At 40.2% G+C, this 21,881-nt stretch overlaps 1 protein-coding gene across 3 annotated transcripts in view; it reads left to right on the forward strand.

Moving 5' to 3' along the window:
• LMNTD1 (lamin tail domain containing 1) overlaps nt 1-21,881 on the forward strand; it is a 235,100-nt gene that overhangs the window by 35,470 nt on the left and 177,749 nt on the right. For all 3 annotated transcript variants that reach the window (XM_089524667.1, XM_089524668.1, XM_089524669.1), the window contains exon 3: nt 14,284-14,409. In XM_089524667.1, coding sequence (XP_089380793.1) covers nt 14,284-14,409 — 126 coding nt within the window. The remainder of the gene's footprint in view (nt 1-14,283; nt 14,410-21,881) is intronic.

A 21,881-nucleotide genomic window follows, 5' to 3' on the forward strand; every position in this document is an offset into this window, starting at 1 on the left:
ACAAGGTGTGAGAAATCTGTATTTCCTTTGCTGTAAAACATGTGTAAGCCTTCATGAAATGACAGGCAAAGGAGTTCTTCTAGCAGAGGACTGGGGGTAGGGAGACTGAGGTTTTTATTGACGGTCTGTGACTCTGTTGCCTAGCAAAAGTTTAGGCCTTGGTGGCTCCTTTTAAGGATGGGTTTACTGTGAGAGGACTGGGGAAGACAGCCAAGAGCACTTTTGGTAGAGACACCAAGGAAATCTGCCTTTCATCCTGGGAGAAAGTTCTGGCCTATAGCGGAGTTGTTCTGATTATTCTTATTGAGGAGCAGTTAACATTCAAGTTTGGGCACTTTTAGTACCATACTGAAGATACAATGCAGCAGTAGGGAATGTGTTCACAACCCCTATTATCCCTTGCCGTTTGTTAAACTGGTTAGTGATGGGATTGGTAGTGCAACAGCATCAGGAGAACCACATGTTCTCCACATCTGCTGTAAAGGGTGGATTTCACCCATGGCCCCTCTGAGAGAAAGACAGTGAGTGCTCTTTATGAAGCTTTTTATCATGCACTTGGTGTGCGTTGTTTGTGGAATTTTACAGGGGCCCAGTCCATATCATCTTCCATTTGTAACCTTCTTAAATTTACCACCACTTCCCCCATTATTTTTCCTTCCACAAAAAAAACATTAAGGAAAGAATGGTGGAATAGTTTCACAACACCTCCAATTTTTAGCTCTAGGAACAACACATTGGATCAATACAGGGACACATTTAGGACACATTTTGCAGTTGGAGTCATCTCAGAAGGAGATACGTTGGCTCTAATAATAATAATAATAATAACAACAACAATAACAACAACAACAACAACAACTTTATTACAGCCATTTGGCCAGCACATGGCTCTTCTAATGTCTTCCAGAGGTGGGAACAGTGGGCAGAGAATCAAAGGGACACATTTCTTCTTCAGGCCTTGACTCTGGAAAGTGTGAATGCCTTACTGAACTGACTTTTAACTCTTTGTGTCATAGATTTGTTTTTCCCAGTAGAAGCAAGTTGAAACTCTAGATTGTTATCCCCTTCCCACTACCCACGAAACATTGTCTTGGCCTTATAATTCAGATCTGTGAACAGAAAAATGGCTGCCTTGTGAGTAGTAAACATCAAAATGTCTTGCTCTAATGGACCGCTTACACATACACAATCTGGCCAGATTCAGGACTAACAACACATTACATTATACTTAATGTGTTAATTCCTCTAGCAGAAGTCCACTAAAATAGCAGTTCCTGAATTTAGGACCCCAGAGGTTGTTACACTACAACTCCTAGTATTCCTGCTCATTATCCATGCTGGTTGGAGCTTTTGGGATTTGTAGTCTCACAATGTGTGGAGACCCAAGTCAGTTACACACCAGAGTTTCCCCTCTCCAATCCCATCTGCAGCCCTCTGCACAATTCTATACTGTTTGAGGACAATGTAGAAATGTCATTACTGTCATAGAAATGTTTCACTCTCTTGCTAATCCCTATAGATGGTTTCCAGGAACAGGTCCTATCAGAAAGCACTGAATTTCACTTTAGGTAGGAAAAAGTGATGGCAGCTCTAAGGAATACAGGATGAAATGATAGATTGTTGGCCTGTGGTGCTGCAAGAGACAGATTGACTGATGGCTGCATGCTAGAAGGACAACAGACTTCTTCATGGATCTCTCCTAAATCTTTCAAAAGAAACCATTAAAACTCTTTGGGCAACAGTTTGTCAGCGCAATTGACCCCAGGTCCCCTTATCTGAAAGAGAGGGAGGCCTAACCTATGCTTTTTATTTATCCTTTGCTGTGAACTGACAGGAAAAATAACAGCTTCCCTTGCTTAGGAAGAAAAACAAGTTGTTCACAGGTTCAAAAAGAAGAAGAAATAGTATCTCCAGAAGATCAACAGTTAAAAGTGAAGCAGTCAGTTCTGTCACCTAATAAATAACAATAATAAAAAGAGTAGAATTATTTAACAGAACACTGGGATATTCCAATTAAATGGCCTTCACAGAGCAATACATTCACTGTTCACTGAAGTTGGGGCAGTTTTAAAGAAAACAAATGAAAATGTATAAAAATTGGCCTATATGAATGGCATGGAAACTAGAGAAAAGGCTTACTATTTAGATAAGCTATTTATTTTGTTTTTGTTGTTTCTGTTGTTGTTGTTGTTGAAATATGCCTTGAACTTGATTCTGAGTTATGGGAACCCTGTCATAGGCAAGATCTATTCAGAGGAGCATTGCCATCACCTTCCTCTGGGTCTGAGAGAGTGTGACTTGCCCAAGATCACTCATTGGCTTTCCATGGCTGAGTCAATCTTCTTGTTCCTAGTCCAGCACTGAAACCATTACACCACACTGGCATTGTTGTTGTTGTTGTTGTGTGCCTTCAAGTCAGTTCTGACTTATGGCGGCTCTAAGGCCACCCTATCGTGGGGTTTTCTTGGCAGGGTTCTTCGGAGGGGGTTTGTCATTGCCATCCTCTGAGGCCAATGAGTTTGCATGGCCAGTGAGTTTGCATGGCCAGGTGGGATTCGAAACCTGGTCTCCAGAGTCATAGTCCAACACTCAAAACACTACACCACACTGGCTATTGGTTACACTTATATCTCACCTTTCCTCCAATGAACTCAAAATGGCTTATTTGACTCTCCTCCCTTTCCCACCCTCTTGGCCAAAGATCACTCAGTGAGTTTCAAAACCTGGGTCCCTATGTCCAACACTAACTGTTCTATTGCTGGTTCTACTAACCAATGCATCAGACTATCCCTTGAGTTTTTATCTATATTAGATCCAAAGTACCTCCAAAGGTTTTTATCAAAAGCCTGCAAATCAGCATTTCTTACCTAATGCTCTCCTGATATGTTAGGCTATAACACCTCTCATCCTTAGCCAGCATGGAGGTGGTAGGAATTTTAGCCTGACCTATCTGCAATAGAGATTGAAAAGTTTATGTGTTACTATCCAACGTAGAACTTACACAGCAGGACCATCTCAATGCGGAGACAACTATTTCCCTTCTACTTGCTGGTTTAGAATCTTTTAACCTTGGTATTGGATATGAGAGAATCAGATATATTATCCAGAAAGTTGAAAGAAGAAAGGGAAGAGGAGGAGGAAGAAGAAGAAGACTGGAACATAGTTATACAATATTGGAAAAGCATAGAATCAGAGTGAATCATGAAGGGAAAGAGAGAAAGTACCCAGGTTTATGTTTGTTAATGTACTATGAAGAATGAAGTGGAGAGAGAGAAATGTATTTAGATCGGGTATGGGGGGGAGGGGAAGAGGGGGGGAAAGGGAGGGTTATGTGTGTTAAGATATGTTAAAAATTACATGAAATATGTAAGTGTCTATATATTGGTTAAAATAAAATGAAAATAAAAAAAGAATCTTTTAACCTTGGAATTAACTATTATTATATTTTATTATGGCCTGTTACAGCCTGCCAAAATAAAGCTGCTTTGGGTCTCTTTGGAGATATGCTGTTTAAATGATGCATGGGTCCTAAGAATCCGGAAGCTGCACCAAAGCTGCACTCCAGTGCTTAGGAATGGAGTGTGGCTTTGGTGCGACCTCCAGACTCTTAGGACTCATGCATCATTTAAATAGCATACCTCCAAAGAGACCCGAAGCAGCTTTATTTTGGCAGTCTGTAACAGGCCTATATAATTATTATTATTATTATATTATAATTATAATTATAATTATATTATTATTATATTTTAATTCATGAATAAAGCATCCTAAATCCATTTGCATTTATTAAACCACCAGATCGTCAAATGCATTGCAATTTTGCAAGGAAATTAAAATTAAACACATCTTAATATGTTCATGCAAACACTTCTCAGTGAATATTTACCTCGACTTTGATAAAAGCTCCAACATTCGGTTGTTAGTAGAATTGCATTTTAGTGAGTCATGATGTTTAGACAGATGTGCATTTCGGGGAAATAATATTTTGTATAGTATAATAGAAAATTGTCTGAAACTATGTCGTTTAGCACTTTGACTCATTTAATTAAAAACTTAAAGAATTTAATAGTGGGGAAACATTTATTCTCAAATTCCAACACAAGCCAATCAGTTAAGTTATAAAATAAATGTTATGATGTTTTCTCTTTTGTTAAACAAATTCCTATCTTAATTCACAATATGTTCAACCCTAAGAGGAAGGAATTGGCAAAACCACCTCTGAGAATTTCTTACCTAAGAAAATTCTTTGAAATTAATAGGGTCTCCATAAATCAACAGACAACTTGAAGGTACATACACTCACTATATTAATCTGAAAGAGATCTGGTTAGTGGTTTGAATGTTGGACTAGTACCCTAGGAGACCAAGGTTTGAATCCCATCAACCATGAAAATCTAATAGTGGACCTTAGATAAGACACACACTCTCAGCCTCAGAAGAAGGCAATGGCAAACCTCTTCTAAATAAATATTGCCAAGAAAACTCTTGGATAGGCCAGGTATTCATAAGTTGGAATCCACTTGAGGGCACATAACAATAACAGAATTAGTGATCTGGAGGTCACCTGGTTAGAGAAGGCTGCTGAAGGTCAAAAGATTTCTGGAAGACTAGTCCTTAGTCTGTTTGAGTTGACTATAAATGAACATCTTGGAATTTTCCCAGGCTCTACCCTGGTTCTGCCTAGATAACAGACTTTTTAAATAAAAAGATAGTAAGCCTCATTATAATTGTGTGTTTTTTTATTATTGTGAAGGTTCTTATATAGTAAGAGCATGAGTCACACTACAAGCCTCATTTCACATAAACAATTGGAGATGATAGTGACTTTTATTCCTCTGCTAAGCTGCAAGAGACTAATTTTAGCCTCCGATCTAGAGATGAAAAAGCCCATGATATAACCCCCATGGAACTTTCCATTTTTCCTGGAGTGACCTTTCTTTGACAAGACAAAGAAGTAAGTAGAAAAACACTTCTAGCTATGAGAGGGTTGATAGAGAAGAAAGGAGGCGTATGGGAAAAATAGCCCTTACTTACCTATCTCTGAGGTCTGGTTGAAGGCCCACTCAAGTCAAGCATCAGATACAAAATGCCACAGATTCCATTTCATAGCAGAAGCACAGAACTCTTTCTTATCTGTATATGTTAAATCAGTAATAAAATGTGGAGTGCAGTGTACAAAAACAAACCAGAAACCAATGTGTGAACAACTGAAAGATCTTTAATGCTGCCTAGCAAACAATAATTGGCTCTAGGTTAACCACTTTTTTTTTAATTTTTTGCCATGTTTGGAAGCTATGAATCCCTGCAAAATTATTGGAAAGGCAGTGTCATGAAGAAACAATGTCCATGAAGGAAGCAACATTAAAACCACTATTGGGGAAACCAACTCTAGAGTGGCCTCAGAAAACTGTCACGAGATCTTAACATCTCTAAGCAAGGCTTTTACAGAAAGTGGTATCTTGTCAGTTCTAGGCAGTTTTGAAAGGCACATTGATTCTTAGCTAGGATCTAGAAGTTGTCATACAAAAATGAACTTTTCCCAACTCTGTTAAGATTCTAATTTTTTGTCTGAGTTTGAAAAGAAAACTATCATGCCACCAAAGGATGGGCTGGTGGGTACAGTCCTGTTCGTGTTTCTGGTCCACATGTTTCAGCACTATTAACTAGTGATATATTCAAGCCTTTTACTCCAGGTCTCAAGTCAGGTCTCAAGTCTTCACCTTCAAGTGTCAAGTCGAGTCTCAGATCCTTGGCAAGATACTTTCAAGTCAAGTCTCAAGTCAAATATCAATTCTGGGAGCTAACTTTAACAGAAAAAAAGAAGGTGGTGTTGGTGTTGGGAGACTGGGGGTATTTCAATAACTAAAAAACCAAGAAGAGGTGCCCAAAGTTGGGAGAGGAGAGGATTCTCAGAGGGGAACAGCAAATGTGTTAGTCAATGGGCTTGAGGTGTAAAGCTTTAGACCTCCAATGTCCTGTAGGGGCAGGCTACTGAATAGACCTCAAGTCTAACACATTTGCTGTTTCTGGATGTAGTTAGGCCACCAAGTTAGTTGCTAAAAATACACATGTCTCAAGTCAAGTTCAGCTAGTGTACATCATTTATTACTGAGTTGAATCCAAATTCAGTCATTGAAGTGACTTGAGTCCAAGTCAAGTATGAGTCAATCAACTCAGGTCTACATCACTGCTATTATTACTACTGCTGCTGCTACTACTATTACTAATAATAATATTTATTCCCCACTTCTCCTCAAGGCTTAGTGGGATACAGCATATTAAAATACAAAACACAATTAAAAACACATAAATGCACTGTTAAAATTCAATACTATGAAACCATTAAAATATAGCAGTACCTATACAACCATGGTATCCTTCTTTCTGGGATAGGAGTTGCAGCCATGCTGATAGTTTGGCACTGGTCCTTTCTGGAGCCACATGCCCAGAAGGTGCCCCCTTTTGCTATTGGTGTCCCTCCCCCCATTTTAACCATCTACATAAAACTGCTGGAACAAATCATTCAGAGCTATGAATGGTCTCCAGTGTTAGCAGTATGCAGATTACATGTAATTCTTATTTTTATCATCTAAGGAAATTGTAGAATCGACCCAATGACAGTTATAGGAAGGATGAGAGAAGATAAATACACCCTTAATCTTAACAAGGTGGTGCAAAGTACAGCAGCAAGAATGCTGATTAGGCCTATGAGTTCAGAATATTTTGCACAAATTCTGTATTGCTCACACTAGCCACCTCTTGGTTACTGGGCACAATTTAATGTGTTAATTTGGGCCTCTAAAATCTTAAATTATTTGGGACCAGTTTAGCTGAATGATTGTTTGCAACCATGCTACCTTTAAAATCAGTGGGTTAATCCCTGGTCTCTGGCACTGATAAATATTGGTGAGTACCAGAGATGATGGGGACCTGAGAAGGGACCTTCTGGTGGTAGCCCCACACCTATGGAATTCTCTTGCCCCAGAAATTGTCCATTTGGAGTTTTGGAAGAGGAATGCACACAACTGAGGAAAGACAAGGCCCTGGTCTGGTATGATGCTGTATACATCGACCCCCACCCATTCAGGGGGTTCTGGTGAGCAATAGGCCAGAGTTAGGGAAGGGGACAGTGGTGCTATGCAAGCAACTGAGGAATGGGGACCTTGTTTTGTTAAGGATCAAAAGTTAATTATTGCAGCTGCCCCAGACAGACAAGACTGCACTGGGGTATATTGAGGCTTCTTTTATTCATTTGCCACTGTACTACCAGATTGTGGAGATTATGGAAGATTAGTTCTCTATCTTTAGCTGTCTGTAAGCCATTTCTTGTATCAGACTCCATCACAGGTAGCTCCCACTAAAAGTTTAAAAAAGTGTTAAAACATACATACCCCCCAAATGTCCCAGTTTAACAAGGTCAGTCCCAATCCTCCTTCTTTGGCTACCCTGGTGGCACAGTAGTGAAATGTCAGTACTGCAGCCACAAGGTTGTAAATTCAATCCAGGCAGGGCTCCAGAGTCCACTCAGCCTTCCATCCTTTTTTAGGTTGGTAAAATGAGTACCCAGCTTGTTAGGGGCAATTGGCTTACCGATTGTAAACCACTCAGAGAGTGCTTGTTCATTGATGAGTGGTATAAAAACGTACTTGCTATTGCTATTGCTATTACTAATAAAAGTCCCAATTTTTCTTTCCTACTCCCACTTTTCCCTGTTTGTCCTCTCCTTACTTCAAATATTGCAAACTGAGGCCCAATACAGATGGGCGAAAAGTGACGGTCTGTGCGCAGGGTGTGTCCCCATGCTCACATCCCTCCCTGTGCTGCCTGGGTGCCATATTTGCATGTGCCTGTTCAGATGGCACGCACATTGATGATGTCCCTTTGGCACAGCACCCAAATGGGGCTGCGCCAAAGGGGTGTGATCAAGCCACTCAGCAGCAGCTATGGCGCCTCTTCAGAGGCACAAAAAAGAGCCAGAAGAAACGGCTCCTTTTTGTGCTCTGCAGAGGCCGGTGCCACTGCATGTGTTTGCCATGGCACCGATCTGGGGTTGTAAGGGGCAGTGTCTCGCCACCTCTTCCTGCCCGTCTGTACTGGGCCTGAGTTTAAAATGCTAAAGTAGTTTGTACTTAACCTAACAGAGGAGGAGAGAAGAGGAGGTAGTGGAATCTTGCCATTCCCAGGAGGCTCAGGAGAAAGCAAACTGCTGCAGCCTCTCCTAGTTTTTGTGTTCTTCATTATTAATAACTTTTGCCATCTTGACCACACCAAACATTGCTTGGCCAGACATGTCCCAGTTTTCAGTTTTCATGAAATGTTGGAGGGTATAAACATAATAAATATAAGTGCATTGGTTACAATCTCTGTAAAGGAGAAAGAAAAGATGGTGAGAAATAGTGATTGGAAAATAGTAGAACAATGAAACAATAGGGATTGTAATGGTTTCTTGAGTAAACTGAGAGAAGAGGCCAAAAAGATGCTAGGAAGAAGGCCTTTCAATAGTATGGAATGGCTAAAAGGTGGTAGGTGAAGGTGAATAATAAAGAAAGAGGTTCTAATTTTGAAAGAAAAGTTAGTGTTAGGAGAGTGCGGAGAATGCAGAAGAAGATGAAAGGGCTTTAAAAAAGAAGAAAATGGAGAGTAACAAAAGGATGTTAAATGGCAAGAAAAAACAGTTTACTGAACTTGGTAACAGATTAAGGATACAACCTATTATATATTTATATGAGAAAGTGCCCCTTTGTACTCATTAGGACTTATTTCTGAATAGGACTGTGCTGTAAAATAGAAATAAACAGAGGGAAGGTGCATAACCAAAATTATTAGCATCAAAAATCAAGCAAGGAGCAGTTTTGAAGAGAAGAAAGAGGTTTTCCAGGCAGCAGCAGAATGCAGAAATTTAGGGCATTACAGGAAAGAGATTCAGAGTCAACTCTTGCTTTTAAACGGAAGTGATGAGATTTGCCATTAAAGACTCTACTATCAAAAAAGTGAACTGCTTAAAAGGTTATGTCCCATCCCCTGGTCTAAAACCTGCCAAGATCTGAGTGGAAGTAATAAGTTATTTTTAAAGTCTCCAAAGCACTTTTCATAAATATTAATTTATTAAACCACAGAATATCATTATTAGAGACTGAGTAGTGGTTAATATTTTATTTTGCACAGTGGTAAAATAAAAAAGGTTGTGCAGTTTTTCAAAGATAATCTTGGAATGCTGGGCAACCATTAGATAACATTATGTCCATTTGCCTCATTAGGAAATTTAAAACACATAGCATCGTTACACATTACGTAGGTTCTTCATGCGCAGTGCACTAGTTCAAAATCTAAAGTAAGAATATAATTGCTTCTGGCAGGTTCTGTGTAATGTTCTGTGTTTATTCAGTCAAACGTTACAGTGTTAATGTTCCTTGTTACCATGTGTGATATCTCCCAATCCACAGTATCCTGCACCTATTTTCTGGTATAATAAATTGTTTTCTTAGCAAGGTGGTGGGGTATGCTGCGTGTGGAAGTCTCCTCAGATTGACTTGAACTGCAGGCCTTCTATGAACTGGGTTGGGCACCTTGAGTTATTGCATAAAGAACCCTTTATTTACAGTAGACCCTTCATATAGCAAGGACCCGCCTCATGATTACCAAAATCCATGGATGCTCAAGTACCATTATATACAATGGCATAGTAAAATTGTGTCCCTTATATCAAATAGCAAAATCAAGGTTTGCTTTTTGGAATTCATATCTTTTTGGAATATTTTCAAGCCTTGGATGGCTGAATCCATGGATAAAGAATCCGTAGATATGGAGGGCTGCCTGTATTTATTCAGGGGAATTATATCTCACCCTCCATTCAAAAAAGGATCTCTAGCAGTTTACAGATTGTTAATTTGATAGTTGCCTGTTCTCAGTTTTACAGTCTAAAAAGACACAAAAACAAAGAGGATGGTAATGGTTGAAGGGGATTAAGTCCAGCAGAAGCTAGCTGCTGTTCTTGCCCTCAGAGGCCAGAGCAATGGCAGTTGGTATGTGGGAGGATACTGGAATCAAGCCACAAAACAAGCATTAAGACTCTGAGAGCCCAAGAATTGTTATTACAAAAGTGGGAAGAATGAAGCTCATGTGTCACATGTCTCCAGCAGATGAAGCTTCTAGGCCAGAATGCACTCAATGAGGAAGAGCAGACGACAAGTACATAACTAGACTCAAGCTGTTCAACTATCGATGTGCTCAAAGGTGAAAGGAAAGTCCGAAGGTGAACAACACATGTTATAGGAACATGGAATGTAAGAAGCATGGTTTGGGGGAAAGTAGACATTATAAAACGAGAAATGGAAAGTATAGACATTGCAATATTTGAGGTGGGTGGGACAGGAACTGGACATTTTGAGTCAAATAATTACAATGTTTTACTCAGGAAATGAAAATCTAAGAAGAAATGAGGTAGCATCAATAGTAAGAACAGATGTAGCAAAAGTAGTCAAGGGAAATAATGCAAAATCTGACTGAATGATATCAGTAAGACTTCAGAGGAAACACATCAGTATAAGCATAATCCAAGTTTATGCTCCAACTACAGAGCCAGAAGAAGAAATTAAAAGATTCCATGCTGGCATCCAGAAGGAAATCAATCACCAAAAACAATGTATGTTGACCAGCACATGCAATTGGAATGTAAAAGTAGGAAACAGAGCAGAACCAAACACAGTGGCATCACTGGGGGTGTGGGGGATGTGGACAACACCAGGTGATACCCCAGAAGAGGGGTGACACCTGGTTGAACGCCCCCCCCCCCCCACACACACACATACCTCGCATGTAAAGCTGCTCCGGGCAGTGAAAGAGATGCCTGAGGCATCCCTTTCTCCCTTCCTGGTTCAGTTTTACGCACATGTTAAGCCATGCTGGGCAGGAAGGTGAGGGTGTGTCCTTTTGGTCCCGCATCTGAAGCCCTTCCCCCAAAGCCCCGCCCCCACACCAGGTGACACCTCGGTGTGGGACGCCACTGACCAAACATTGTAGGAGAATTTAGCCTAGGATCAAGAAATGAAGCAGGAGAGACTGATTTTTGCGAGGCCAAAAGATTCACATTCTTTAGTTAACCATGGACATTTAGTATGCATGGACATCACCAATATATGAAGAGAGCCTCAGAACTTCTGCAGGGATGGGGGACCAATTAGGATGGTCTGTCCCAGGAGGCTGATGGATCCGGATGGACTCCTGAGGGCTTTTGGGGAGTTTCCTGTCACCTTGGCAGGTGATTCTATTGAAGTTCTGGATGATCTTTGGAATGGGGAAATGGCCAGGGTTGTGGACACAATCACTCCTGAGCATCCTCTCTTATACAGTGGGTCCAAACCAGCCCCCTGCCTTACCAGGGAGTTGATGGTGATGAAGCGAGTGAAACGGAGACTAGAGCAACATTGGTGGAAGACTCGAAGAGAATCTGACCGAACATGGGCTTGTACCTATTTGCATTTGCACAGAGCCATCCAGCAGAGCTGTTTCAAGTGGTAAGGGGTCTTTTACACACTCCCCCTCAAGTAGAAATTGCAGACCATTTGGTGGTCCTCTGCAAAGAATTTGCCCGGCACTTTGCAGATAAAGTTGCTCAGATCCGCTCCGACCTGGATGCTGTAGTTGATATAGTGCCAGTGGATGTAACCTTGGCACCTGTCTGTCCAGTGTTAATGGATACTTTTCAGTTTGTGCAGCCTGATGATGTGGACAGGATCCTTGGAGAGGTTATAGCCACCACATGTATCTCAAACCCTTATCCTTCTTAGCTGATTAAGCAGGCCATGGGGGGGGGGGGGGGGGTTCTGACTGTGTGGGTGAAGGAGGTAGTCAATGCCTCCCTACAACAAGCCAGAGTTCTGTCTTGCCTAAAGGAGGCAGTTGTGAGGCCTTTATTTAAAAAGCCATCCCTTAATCTCGCAGTAATGAATAATTATCACTCAGTGTCCAACCTACAATTTTGGGGCAAGGTACTGGAACGTGTAATGGCTTTCCAACTCCAGGGGAGTTGTCCCAATGCTATTTAACATATACATGAAACTGCTTGGAAAGGTCATCCAGAGTTTTGGAGTGAGGTGCCATCAATATGCAGATGACACCCAACTCTATTATTCCTTTCTACCTCAATTCAAGGAGACTGTCCTGATTCCATGAGAAGATATTATTCACTAGAAGTGACAATAATGCTTGTCAAGGTAGAAGGTAGAAGGAAAAGAGGAAGACTGAACTGCAGGTGGAGAGAATCAAAGAAGCCATGGCTCTGAATCTGCAAGACCTGAGCATGGCTGTTGATGACAGGGTGACTTGGAGGTCTGTCATTTGTAGGGCTGCTATATGTTGAAATCAACTTGTTGGCAGTTGACGACAAATCCTGGCACTGATATTTGCTGGTGGGGAGTGGGTTGGGATAGCAATGTGGTTGTTCCTGTCTTTTCCCCTCCAAGTTGTAATATATATAGATAGAACCAGTATGCTTCATATTCAAATAATAATAAGGTTAGTTTTATATCCAAACTTTTTCAGTAATAGGTTTCTGATAGAACCAGTATGCTTCATATTCAAATAATAATAAGGTTAGTTTTATATCCAAACTTTTTCAGTAATAGGTTTCTTCAGCAGGGGCAAAAATTGACCAGATGGGAATGGAAGGTTAACAATTTCTTGAACATTGTGTGATCATTTAATAAAAGCAATTCCCATCCTCTGAAATGCTCTTAAGCACCTGAGATTTCAGCACTTATAATTCAGTCTGACTTACCATTCAAGCATGGATTTGCTACCCAGTATGCCTTTGGCTGCAAATGAACTTCATTGTTAGTTACCGCAAGGCAGACATGAATAGTTCAAAGATGTCTCCAAATTTTGTCTGCAGCTTTCCTTGCGTGGTGCTCTCATTATTCCAGGAAACTCTGCACTTTTAATCAAAGGTAGGGCTTTATTGAGCTGGAAGTTATAGTTTACCAATGAAGTCCATATGTGCATGAAAGCAATATGTTTCTCCTGGGTCCCTACATTTAAAAATAATTGGGCTTGTCCATCTCTGCTGAAGTATTTTCTATCTCACTGGATTAAATTTTATATGGCTTTAGTTAAATCCAGGAAGCCTGTGCAGTTTTCCTGTCATTTACTGGCAGGATATTATCCTCAAAGGCATGGAAGTACAATGGAATAAAACGTCTATAACAAGTATGTTGTTTTTAAATTAAGAAAAGTATTTACTGGTTTACTACAGTTCATACCAGTTAGTTTTTAGTAATGCAAACTGGATTCCTTCATTATTAACAGACAGCGGATATGTCCACTTGCAATAGTGTACATGCAATGCCACAAGTAAATGTGTATGTGCAAACATAAATATGTGTGCACCAGTTTTGGGTTATGCCTGTCACATTACCTTCCATGTATGCTTATCTCATGGTCTCTTTCTCAAGGCCAAACTACAAATAATGCCATCACTGCAAGTTCCATGATGTTTTATTTCAATAAATTAGGGTCTGCTCAACCTTGGGTCCATAGTATACCAATGTATATGTCTCTGTGTATTCATGTATGTATATGTATGTGAACACTTTCCTTCCCCATTTCAGTCCCAACAAAAACCCTTCCCTTAAATTGGTATTATACAAGGGCCAACCCAGGTTGTTTTGCTACCTGAGGCAAAATATCCTCTCCTGCAGACAAAGTGCAGAGTGTCCAGGTTGTACAATAGAGATGAGTAATTTCTGGGCTCCACATATTGTTGGACCGCACTCCCTATCAGCCCTAGCCAAAACAGCCAATGATGAGGAGTAAGGAGTACTGCAGTTCAACAACACTGGACTCCCTACTGTCTCCAGGTCTGCCACAAACTTTACTATGTACAGATCTACAGGTTTTCTGTTCAGGTCTAACAGAGGTCAGTGACAATTCAGACTTAATTTAGACGAACTTTTCAGATATCCAGGATGGTGAACATTTGGACAATTCAGACTTAATTTAGATGAACTTTTCAGATATCCAGGACGGTGAACATTTGGACAATTAATCTGGTAATTCCAGGGTAATTATGAACCAGATTATGGAAAGTGATAGTAGGTTAATTACCTTTCATTTTACTCAGTGATGAAGGCTTAAATATAATACTTTTCAGCAGTGGCAATCCATTTTCCTCCCAGAGAGCTTCCATGTGTTGACTAATCAAGTGGTATAAGATCAAGTGATACAGGCCCTAAGTGTGAACTGGGATACCTAAATTGGTTGTCTCTCCTCCTTACTTTTCTTTTATAGCTTCTGGAGTTACACATGAGAATCAAAGGTGGTCGAGTCCTGGTGGATCAGGCACGAGAGGAAAATGAGAACCTAAAGCAACAAATCGAGGAGCTGAGTTTGGAGGCTGTGGTTTTACAGAGGAAGGTGAGATCAGTCAGAGAAAAGAGGCTGACAGTGACAGTTTCAAGAACAGATGTGGCTTAAACCAGGAGTTTTATATTGTTTCCACAGGTGCTTGCTTGAATGTGTGTGCATGTGTGTGTACTACACAACACCATTCACTACATCATGACTCTGTTAATTGGAATCCATATGAAAAGACACATCTATCTTTCCCATGTGCACAATAACACAACTGTTCATTTGCCACAAATTTCTTCAAACATTGGCACTGAAAGCAAGAATAAATGGCAAAGTCACTCATTTTTAAGAAAGAATTATTTGAAGTGAACGCCTAATGCAAATAGTTTTAAATAGACAAACTGTACTTGACCTCCTAAGAAACTGTGGGTAGAGTGAGGCTTTTTATTACTGTGAGCATTACAACATCTTTGCCTGCTCTTCTGAATACTGATTCACTAAAGTACATTCCAGGATACTTGGCATGATAATAAAAGATATACATTGGGCCCTTGGTTTTGGTTCCAGGATACCAAACAGGGATGTAGCCATGGGGGGGGGGGGTCCTTGAGGTCCGGACCTCCCCTTCTGTTAGATAAAATGAATGGTGTATGCTGTCGCGCTGTCGCACCCAAGCCCCATTATAATGGTGGCACTTAGTCTGGACCCCCCCCCTTCCCAAAATCCTGGCTACGTCCCTGTACCAAAATTCATGGATGTTCAAGTCCCATTATGTACACCTTCATGTTTTATTCCTTAAAACAATAGGAATCACTGGTGCAAGAACAAGGCTGCATATCATCACACTGACATTCTCAGTGAGTGACTGCAAATGGACTACATAGCACTAGTCTTCAAACTTTTCATAATTGTCCAATGTTTAAGCTAAATCTGCTTACGTTTTTACCAGCTATTGGTATGGTGATGGTATGGCTGTTGCAAGCTACCTTAAATCATATTGTGGCTACTGCCACACTACAAAACTAATGCAGTTTAACACGGCTTTATCAGTCATAGTTCAATGCTATGGAACTCTGGGATTTGTAGTTTGTTGTGGCACCAGAGCTCTCTGACAGAGAAAGTTTTATCTGGCAATACTACAAATCCCAGAACTCCATAGTATTATCACAATTAAAGTGATGTCAAACAGCATTAATTCTGCTGTGTAGGAGCAGCTTGTGACTCAGTAATGGAAAACCCTCTCAGCATCATCACTGCTGATACCACTAACCTCATGGTGGCACTTCCCTTTGCATCACTGCTTTACATGGCAGCCATCTGGAATTAGTTTTTTAGTGATCCAAATGGCTGCCGTGCAAAATTGCCTGCCCCCAATTGCACAGGAGTATCTGTCATAGCTTAGCATTGTGGGAAATATACCAGATGGACTATCAAGTTCTTAGGAAGGACCCAAATAGCAGCAACAGCAGCAATGCTGAGTGTGGTATGAGCAGTAGGCAGGTCTACATATTAGACCTGGTGGACACTCTTACAGTCCCCAGGGAAACGTGATCAGTGTCACAGGCCCTGACTAGTTTCTTTATCAAGTTGAAGAGAGTTGCTAGGTACCACAAAGTTACATATTTTCCTAGACCAAAACCAGGAATGATTAAGTATTTTAATGTCAAGTTGCTGCACGTACGACTAAGCGTTGGCAGAAGATGGGTTTGTAAGCGTACAGTTAGCATTTGCCAATGAACAATAGCAAACTAGCTTCCTGAACACGTTAAACACGTACCTCCAAATTTTGGAGATATATGTATCTTCTCTTTGCATTTTATATTTGCAAACATGGGTGTATCCATGGCAATCAGATTGCTACAACGTAAGCTACTTCAAGGTGTTCTAGTCCAAGATGATGAGGTATAAAGTGTTTAATTAAATGTGCACCAGCTCTAAGTAAATGGGCTTTGCTTGTGCCCAGGATCTGTCAGGGTTTTTTTAGTCATTTATTTGTTAGAGTTTATTTCCTCTCCCCCCTCCAAAAAAGATGGGACTCAAGGCAACTAGCCATAAAAGGAATAATACAAGTAAAGGTAAAAACATAAAATAGATTCCTTAGAACATTAGACAATTTTAAAAGTGATTTTAAAAAAATCAGTAATGATAATTAAGACAATGCTTGCTCATCTGTATTTTCATGCACAATAGTTTAACTACCAAAGATCTGCCAGGATAAAAAGATATTTCCCTGCTGGCAAGTGGAGAGGAAGGAAAGGAACAATTTAGCCTCCATTGCCAGGGAATTCCACAGTATTGGGGGGAAGCCACTGAGAAAGTCCTGACTTTAGATCCGTGGATACAAGGCTGCCTGCTCTTGACAGCTTCTTCCCCAGTTGGAACAGTCCATTTCAGGGCCCACTGCCAATGGAAACACCATCAGTGATGGCCATGCCCTTATGCTCAAGCTTTCTGTGAGTACTCTAGGGAGTTGGCTGTCCACAATGGATGCCCTGCCTCACTGGCAGAGAGGGTCTTTGCCCCCATCTCAGCCCCCTTCAACTGGGCAAACCCAGGGGTTAGGATTGCGCTCCCCGGGATTGTCCAAAGATGTCCTTCACTTAGAAAATGCAAAAACAGATTCAAGAATGTGGTGTTTTGTTTTGTTTTTAATTGATTTTAGTTTAGGTGCATCATTTTTCAGCACTGGAGTCCTGATCTATCCTCCAAAACAATAAAAAAATCATAAAAATATAAATTAATCCCTTTCTCTCCTGTGAGGTTTCAACACATCCTGGTTACCAAGGAGGAACAGCTTCAAGAGAAAAGGCAGGCTCATAGATCTACCTCTGAGACATGAGAATTTCTTTCTAGCCAAGAATAGCCTCAGAGAAAGAGTTTCAGCTGTTGTATGTCAAGTTTACACGTAGACTCCATAAAAATTATATGCAGGAGCTTTGTCAATCCTAAAGGCGCTTTGGCGGCTGCATATCTGGGGAAAGTACTCTCTGATAATGATGTGTGCAGATAAAACCCCTTACCTCTTTAAAGATAGGGCGCTTGCTCTTCAGTCTTTTTCAACACTTGGAAAGTCTTTCCAGTATGTCACTGAGGAATGCACATGCACTCCTACAGTTCCTAGCAACAATCAGAAACAACTGGAGATAGCTATTTGGACTATGCTAAGGCAAGAGCATATTTTAAAGCAAACTAGATTAAGAAAGACAGATCCAAACTCCAGTGTGTGGCAATGAGCTAGGAAAGAAAGGAGGTTAATGCTGCCGCTCCTCAGGCCTGGGCGTTCCCAATTGCCAATTTTTCATAGGGGACAGCTGGGAATCATCACTAAAGGAAAGGCACCCCCACTGTTTCCATCTTCACATGCAGCTGGTCCCAGTGTAAAGAGGAGATTGCAGAAACCGAGAGAAGCTGAGTCACCCATGCACACCCATCACTTGAATTTTTTTAGCAGAACCTACAAACTGCCTCTCCCCAAGAATATTGTGTTGAAGATGTCAGTGGATCTGGAAGCACTGTCTGTTTCTGGAAGTGGATCTGGAAGCCTTTTGCTGTTTCACAGAAGCAAGGCATGCCTTGATGCTGAAATCCTTTTGTAGTTAACATACATAGGCAAACTTAGGGCCTGAACAGACAGGCCAAAGTAAAGCTGCTTCGGGTCACTTTGGAGGTATGCTGTTTAAATGACACATGCATCTTAAGAGCCCAGAAGCTGTGCTGATGCTGCACTATAGTACTTAGGACTGGGGCATGGCTTTGGCACAACTTCTGGCCTCTTAGGACACATGTGTCATTTAAACAGTATACCTCCAAAGTGATCCGAAGCAGCTTTATTTTAGCCTGCCTGTTTGGGCCCTTAGCTGTAGGTCCTTTCAAGATGATCTGCTTACCAAAGATCAAATGAGCAATCCTTATTGCTGTATTTTCTTTATGAGGCCAAGAAACGGGTCCCCAAATGTGTGCAAGCTTTCAAGGTCAACAGGTTTCTTTGTAAGGCAAGATGTTACAAAAAGCATGGTGGGGATGGGGGAACAGACATGAAGTCATAGGAGATTATCGCATTACCTTCGCTGCTGGGATAGATCTGGGATGTAACTTTCTTAAGGCAGATCTTATTGCATTCACCCATCACCAGGCAGTATGCAGCCTGTATGCATCCCGGGATTCGCCAGGCTTGTTCTGCATTTTTTCAAGAAATCCCATTCTTGAAAAGCTGCGAGACAACCCTGGTTGCATATGGGCTGCATAATCCCTGGTGATGGGTGAACACAGTAAGATCCTCCTTAAGAAAATTACATCCTGGGTCTACCCTGGCAGAGAAGCTAATGTGATAATCTCCATACTGTTTGCATGATGTTCTGAAAAGGAATTTCTCTCTTGGGTCATCCTGAAGACACCATGATTTTATCACTGGGTTAACCTTTCCCCCTTCCACACATCCCTTTTGTAATGATGTTTAGTGTCAGTCTGATAGAGATTTGATGATCTTGACAGTTTGCACATGTTTTGTTCAATTTTACTTGAATATAAAAGCAGTACACTAGTATGGATTTTGGTACTTTTTTTTTCTTGTAACCAACCTGACTACCTTTGCTCTTTGTATAGCAAATCAGGACAGAGTTGTTGCTAATTTATTGCACAAGATCATGCAATGATGTTATTTCGGTTTTGCACTCTTGTCCTTTTTCCTCTTCCTTTCTTTCCTCCCTAATATGTCTTATCTTTTGGCTCGGATCCTGCAAGTTGGGCTTATGCTGTTTTAAATTTATGTAAAATACCTCACAATATGAGGCACTACCTGGCATATAAACAAATCATCCAGACAGTTTTCTTAAAGACAACGATTCTGCTCTGAAGATGCCAGTCTCTCCTGGCATTCAAACACCAATGTAGTGCTCCTGAATAAATGTTAATTCTTCCTTTGTGCCACTTTTCTGGCATGACTGTCATGAGCAATATCAAACTGGTGTCTGTGAAATAACCGAAGATGTGTGAAAGTGTTGCAACTGTTCCTTCTCCTTCTGGACATGCACAGGCATATCATTCTGCAATTCATAACATTGACATTCAGATCTTCAGCCCAGTCCACATTAGGTGTTGTGTTGAAAAATAAGTTGAAAAATAGTACTAGTCTCTCTCTCTCTCTCTCTCTCTCTCTTTTAATAAAAGAGAGAATGGTAGGTCTATCTACCAAAAAAGTGAGAATTCTTATTTTGAAATGGGTATAAGGATACGAAGACTAATATTGTTTTATAACCTGTCTAACACTAACAAAATAACACTGCTACAAATATAAACTGATCATATTCCAGTTTTAATGGCGCAGCCTGTCCCAAAGAATTCTGGGACTTGTAGTGAAGTAAAAGAAAGTTCTCTGCTTTGATATCATAGTAACCATGATGTCATAGTATGGAACATCACTATATGCAGATAGCATTTTCCAAAGAAAATGTAGACTTTTTAGCTTAGTTTTAAAACATCTGCTCGGTAGTACCTTGATTCATGGCAAGAGAGAGTTTTCATCTGTCCTAATGGAGTTCCTCCAATCAGTAAGTGTTTTTCTCTATTAATATCCAATTTTAAATACCATGTTATTATGCAGAAGATATGTGCTTGTCATTCTGTAAAGTCAATTCAGCTATTCAAGCTTCAGTTCTATATGATTTCAAATGGCACAGTCATACTGTATTACCAGGGAATTAGGACATGGCTTTTATGGTGTATTTTAGTCTCGGGGTTTAAGAAACAAGCCAAAATCAAAGGCCTTTAGGGCTGAAGGGAGGGGTATAAATACAACAACAACAACAACAACAATAATAATAATTGCCAATGGGAAAGTTTCATTTCATTTTTAATTATTAACTCAGTAAGAGCTGAGCTTATATAGGGCACTTTTTTGACAAGGGATCAGCAGGTGAGTGGAAGGAAGATTTCAGTAAGTATCAAAGATATTTTGGAGCAGATAGAGAATCTTAGCAAGGTTTAGATTATTGTTATTTATTAGCAATGATACCTTATTACTATTCTTTAATGTGGTGATGATGGTAATGATAGCCTGCTGTTAGATGTTGTCCAGATTAAATTGTACATAAGAAACAGTGTATTTAGAAGTATTTTAAGGATTGCTTAAAAAGAAAGAAATACTAATTACCATAGCAGTCTTTTTAAGCATCAGATGATCATTCCAATCAGTTAATTTTAGATAGGCTACAAAGAAGAAGGAAATGTGTGTCTTGACACGGATGCTACTATACAAGGCTATTTAATTGTCAGGCTTGAGATATGGGTTCTCCTGAGAAAAAGAATTTCTCAGCTGCAAATCACAGCAAACCTGTGTGGCTGCAGTTTTCCCAGTCCATCCCTGTAGTAGCTGGCTCTTAAATGTGCTTGTTTTGATCTGTTCTGTGCCCCAATAGGCTGCACAATACTCATAGACTTATTCAAAGAGCCTGGGGCAATGAACATGCATGTACAAATTGCCGTGGTGACAGACCTCTTTCATTCTACCCAAATATAGCTGGTTGGTGCCATTTAAATCGCCATAGCGGCACATACAGAATCCTGGAATTTGCAGTTTTGGGTGATATTCTCTACTAAAGAGCTCCAGTGCCTCACCAAATTACAATATTGTGTACCTTGAAAAAAAATTAAGAACTATATGAACAATCTCTCTTGTAAAAGAAGGAGCACTGCCTGGGTGTGGATTATATAAAGGGAGGGAACCTGTATTGTACAAATAGGTGGAATTATTGTGATGGTATCAATTTAACTTTTTCTGTCCTGGAGACTGCAGTGTTAGGTTTAACAGGAAACTAGATGGCAATCTGTAATACAAAGCAAACTCATCCTTTAAAAAAATGTATTGTAATTGAATTGCATCCCATCTCCACAATGCCAGATTATCATAATATATATGCAGCAAGCTTTTGAGAACTGAATGCATCTGCAGCAGTGGAAAACCCTGGCAAAGTGAGGGAAGAAGCCTGCAAGTAGATGAGAGAACAAATTACAGACATTGCAGGCGTCACAATATGTCTAGTCAGAACTTCAGAGCAATGACTGAAACAGTAGACAGCTCAAGATGTAACAAATAATAATAATAATAATAATAATAATAATAATAATAATAATAAATTAATCTGAAAGGTTGTGAAAATGGTGATATAAAAATTATGATGAGACTTCAAATTGATTCAAACTGGCAAGTTATTAGAACATAATATGCCAGACATAACTGGTCAAGAAAAAGAAAAAATTACAAATTGGGATTCAGCGCCTCTGGAAAAATAAAGCAACTGTGGCTCCATTGGTGATAGGTGCTCTGGGAGCAATTCTAAATGGACTGAGAAAATATTAGAGTAAAATTGTCATTGATAAGATGACAGTAGACACTTTGAATGTTCCACATTATCCAGTCATGCTGTATGATTCCAAGATTCTTGGATAGAATCTGAATCAGAGATGGTCTAAAACTCCTGTCAGTAACACTTGATGGACTGTGAAACTGAAATGATGATTTGTATTGCTTTCCTGTATGA

Source organism: Sceloporus occidentalis, unplaced genomic scaffold, assembly GCF_023333645.1.
Source record: "Sceloporus occidentalis isolate IW3139 unplaced genomic scaffold, rSceOcc1.0.p SCAF_5, whole genome shotgun sequence".
NCBI classification, from domain to species: domain Eukaryota; kingdom Metazoa; phylum Chordata; class Lepidosauria; order Squamata; family Phrynosomatidae; genus Sceloporus; species Sceloporus occidentalis.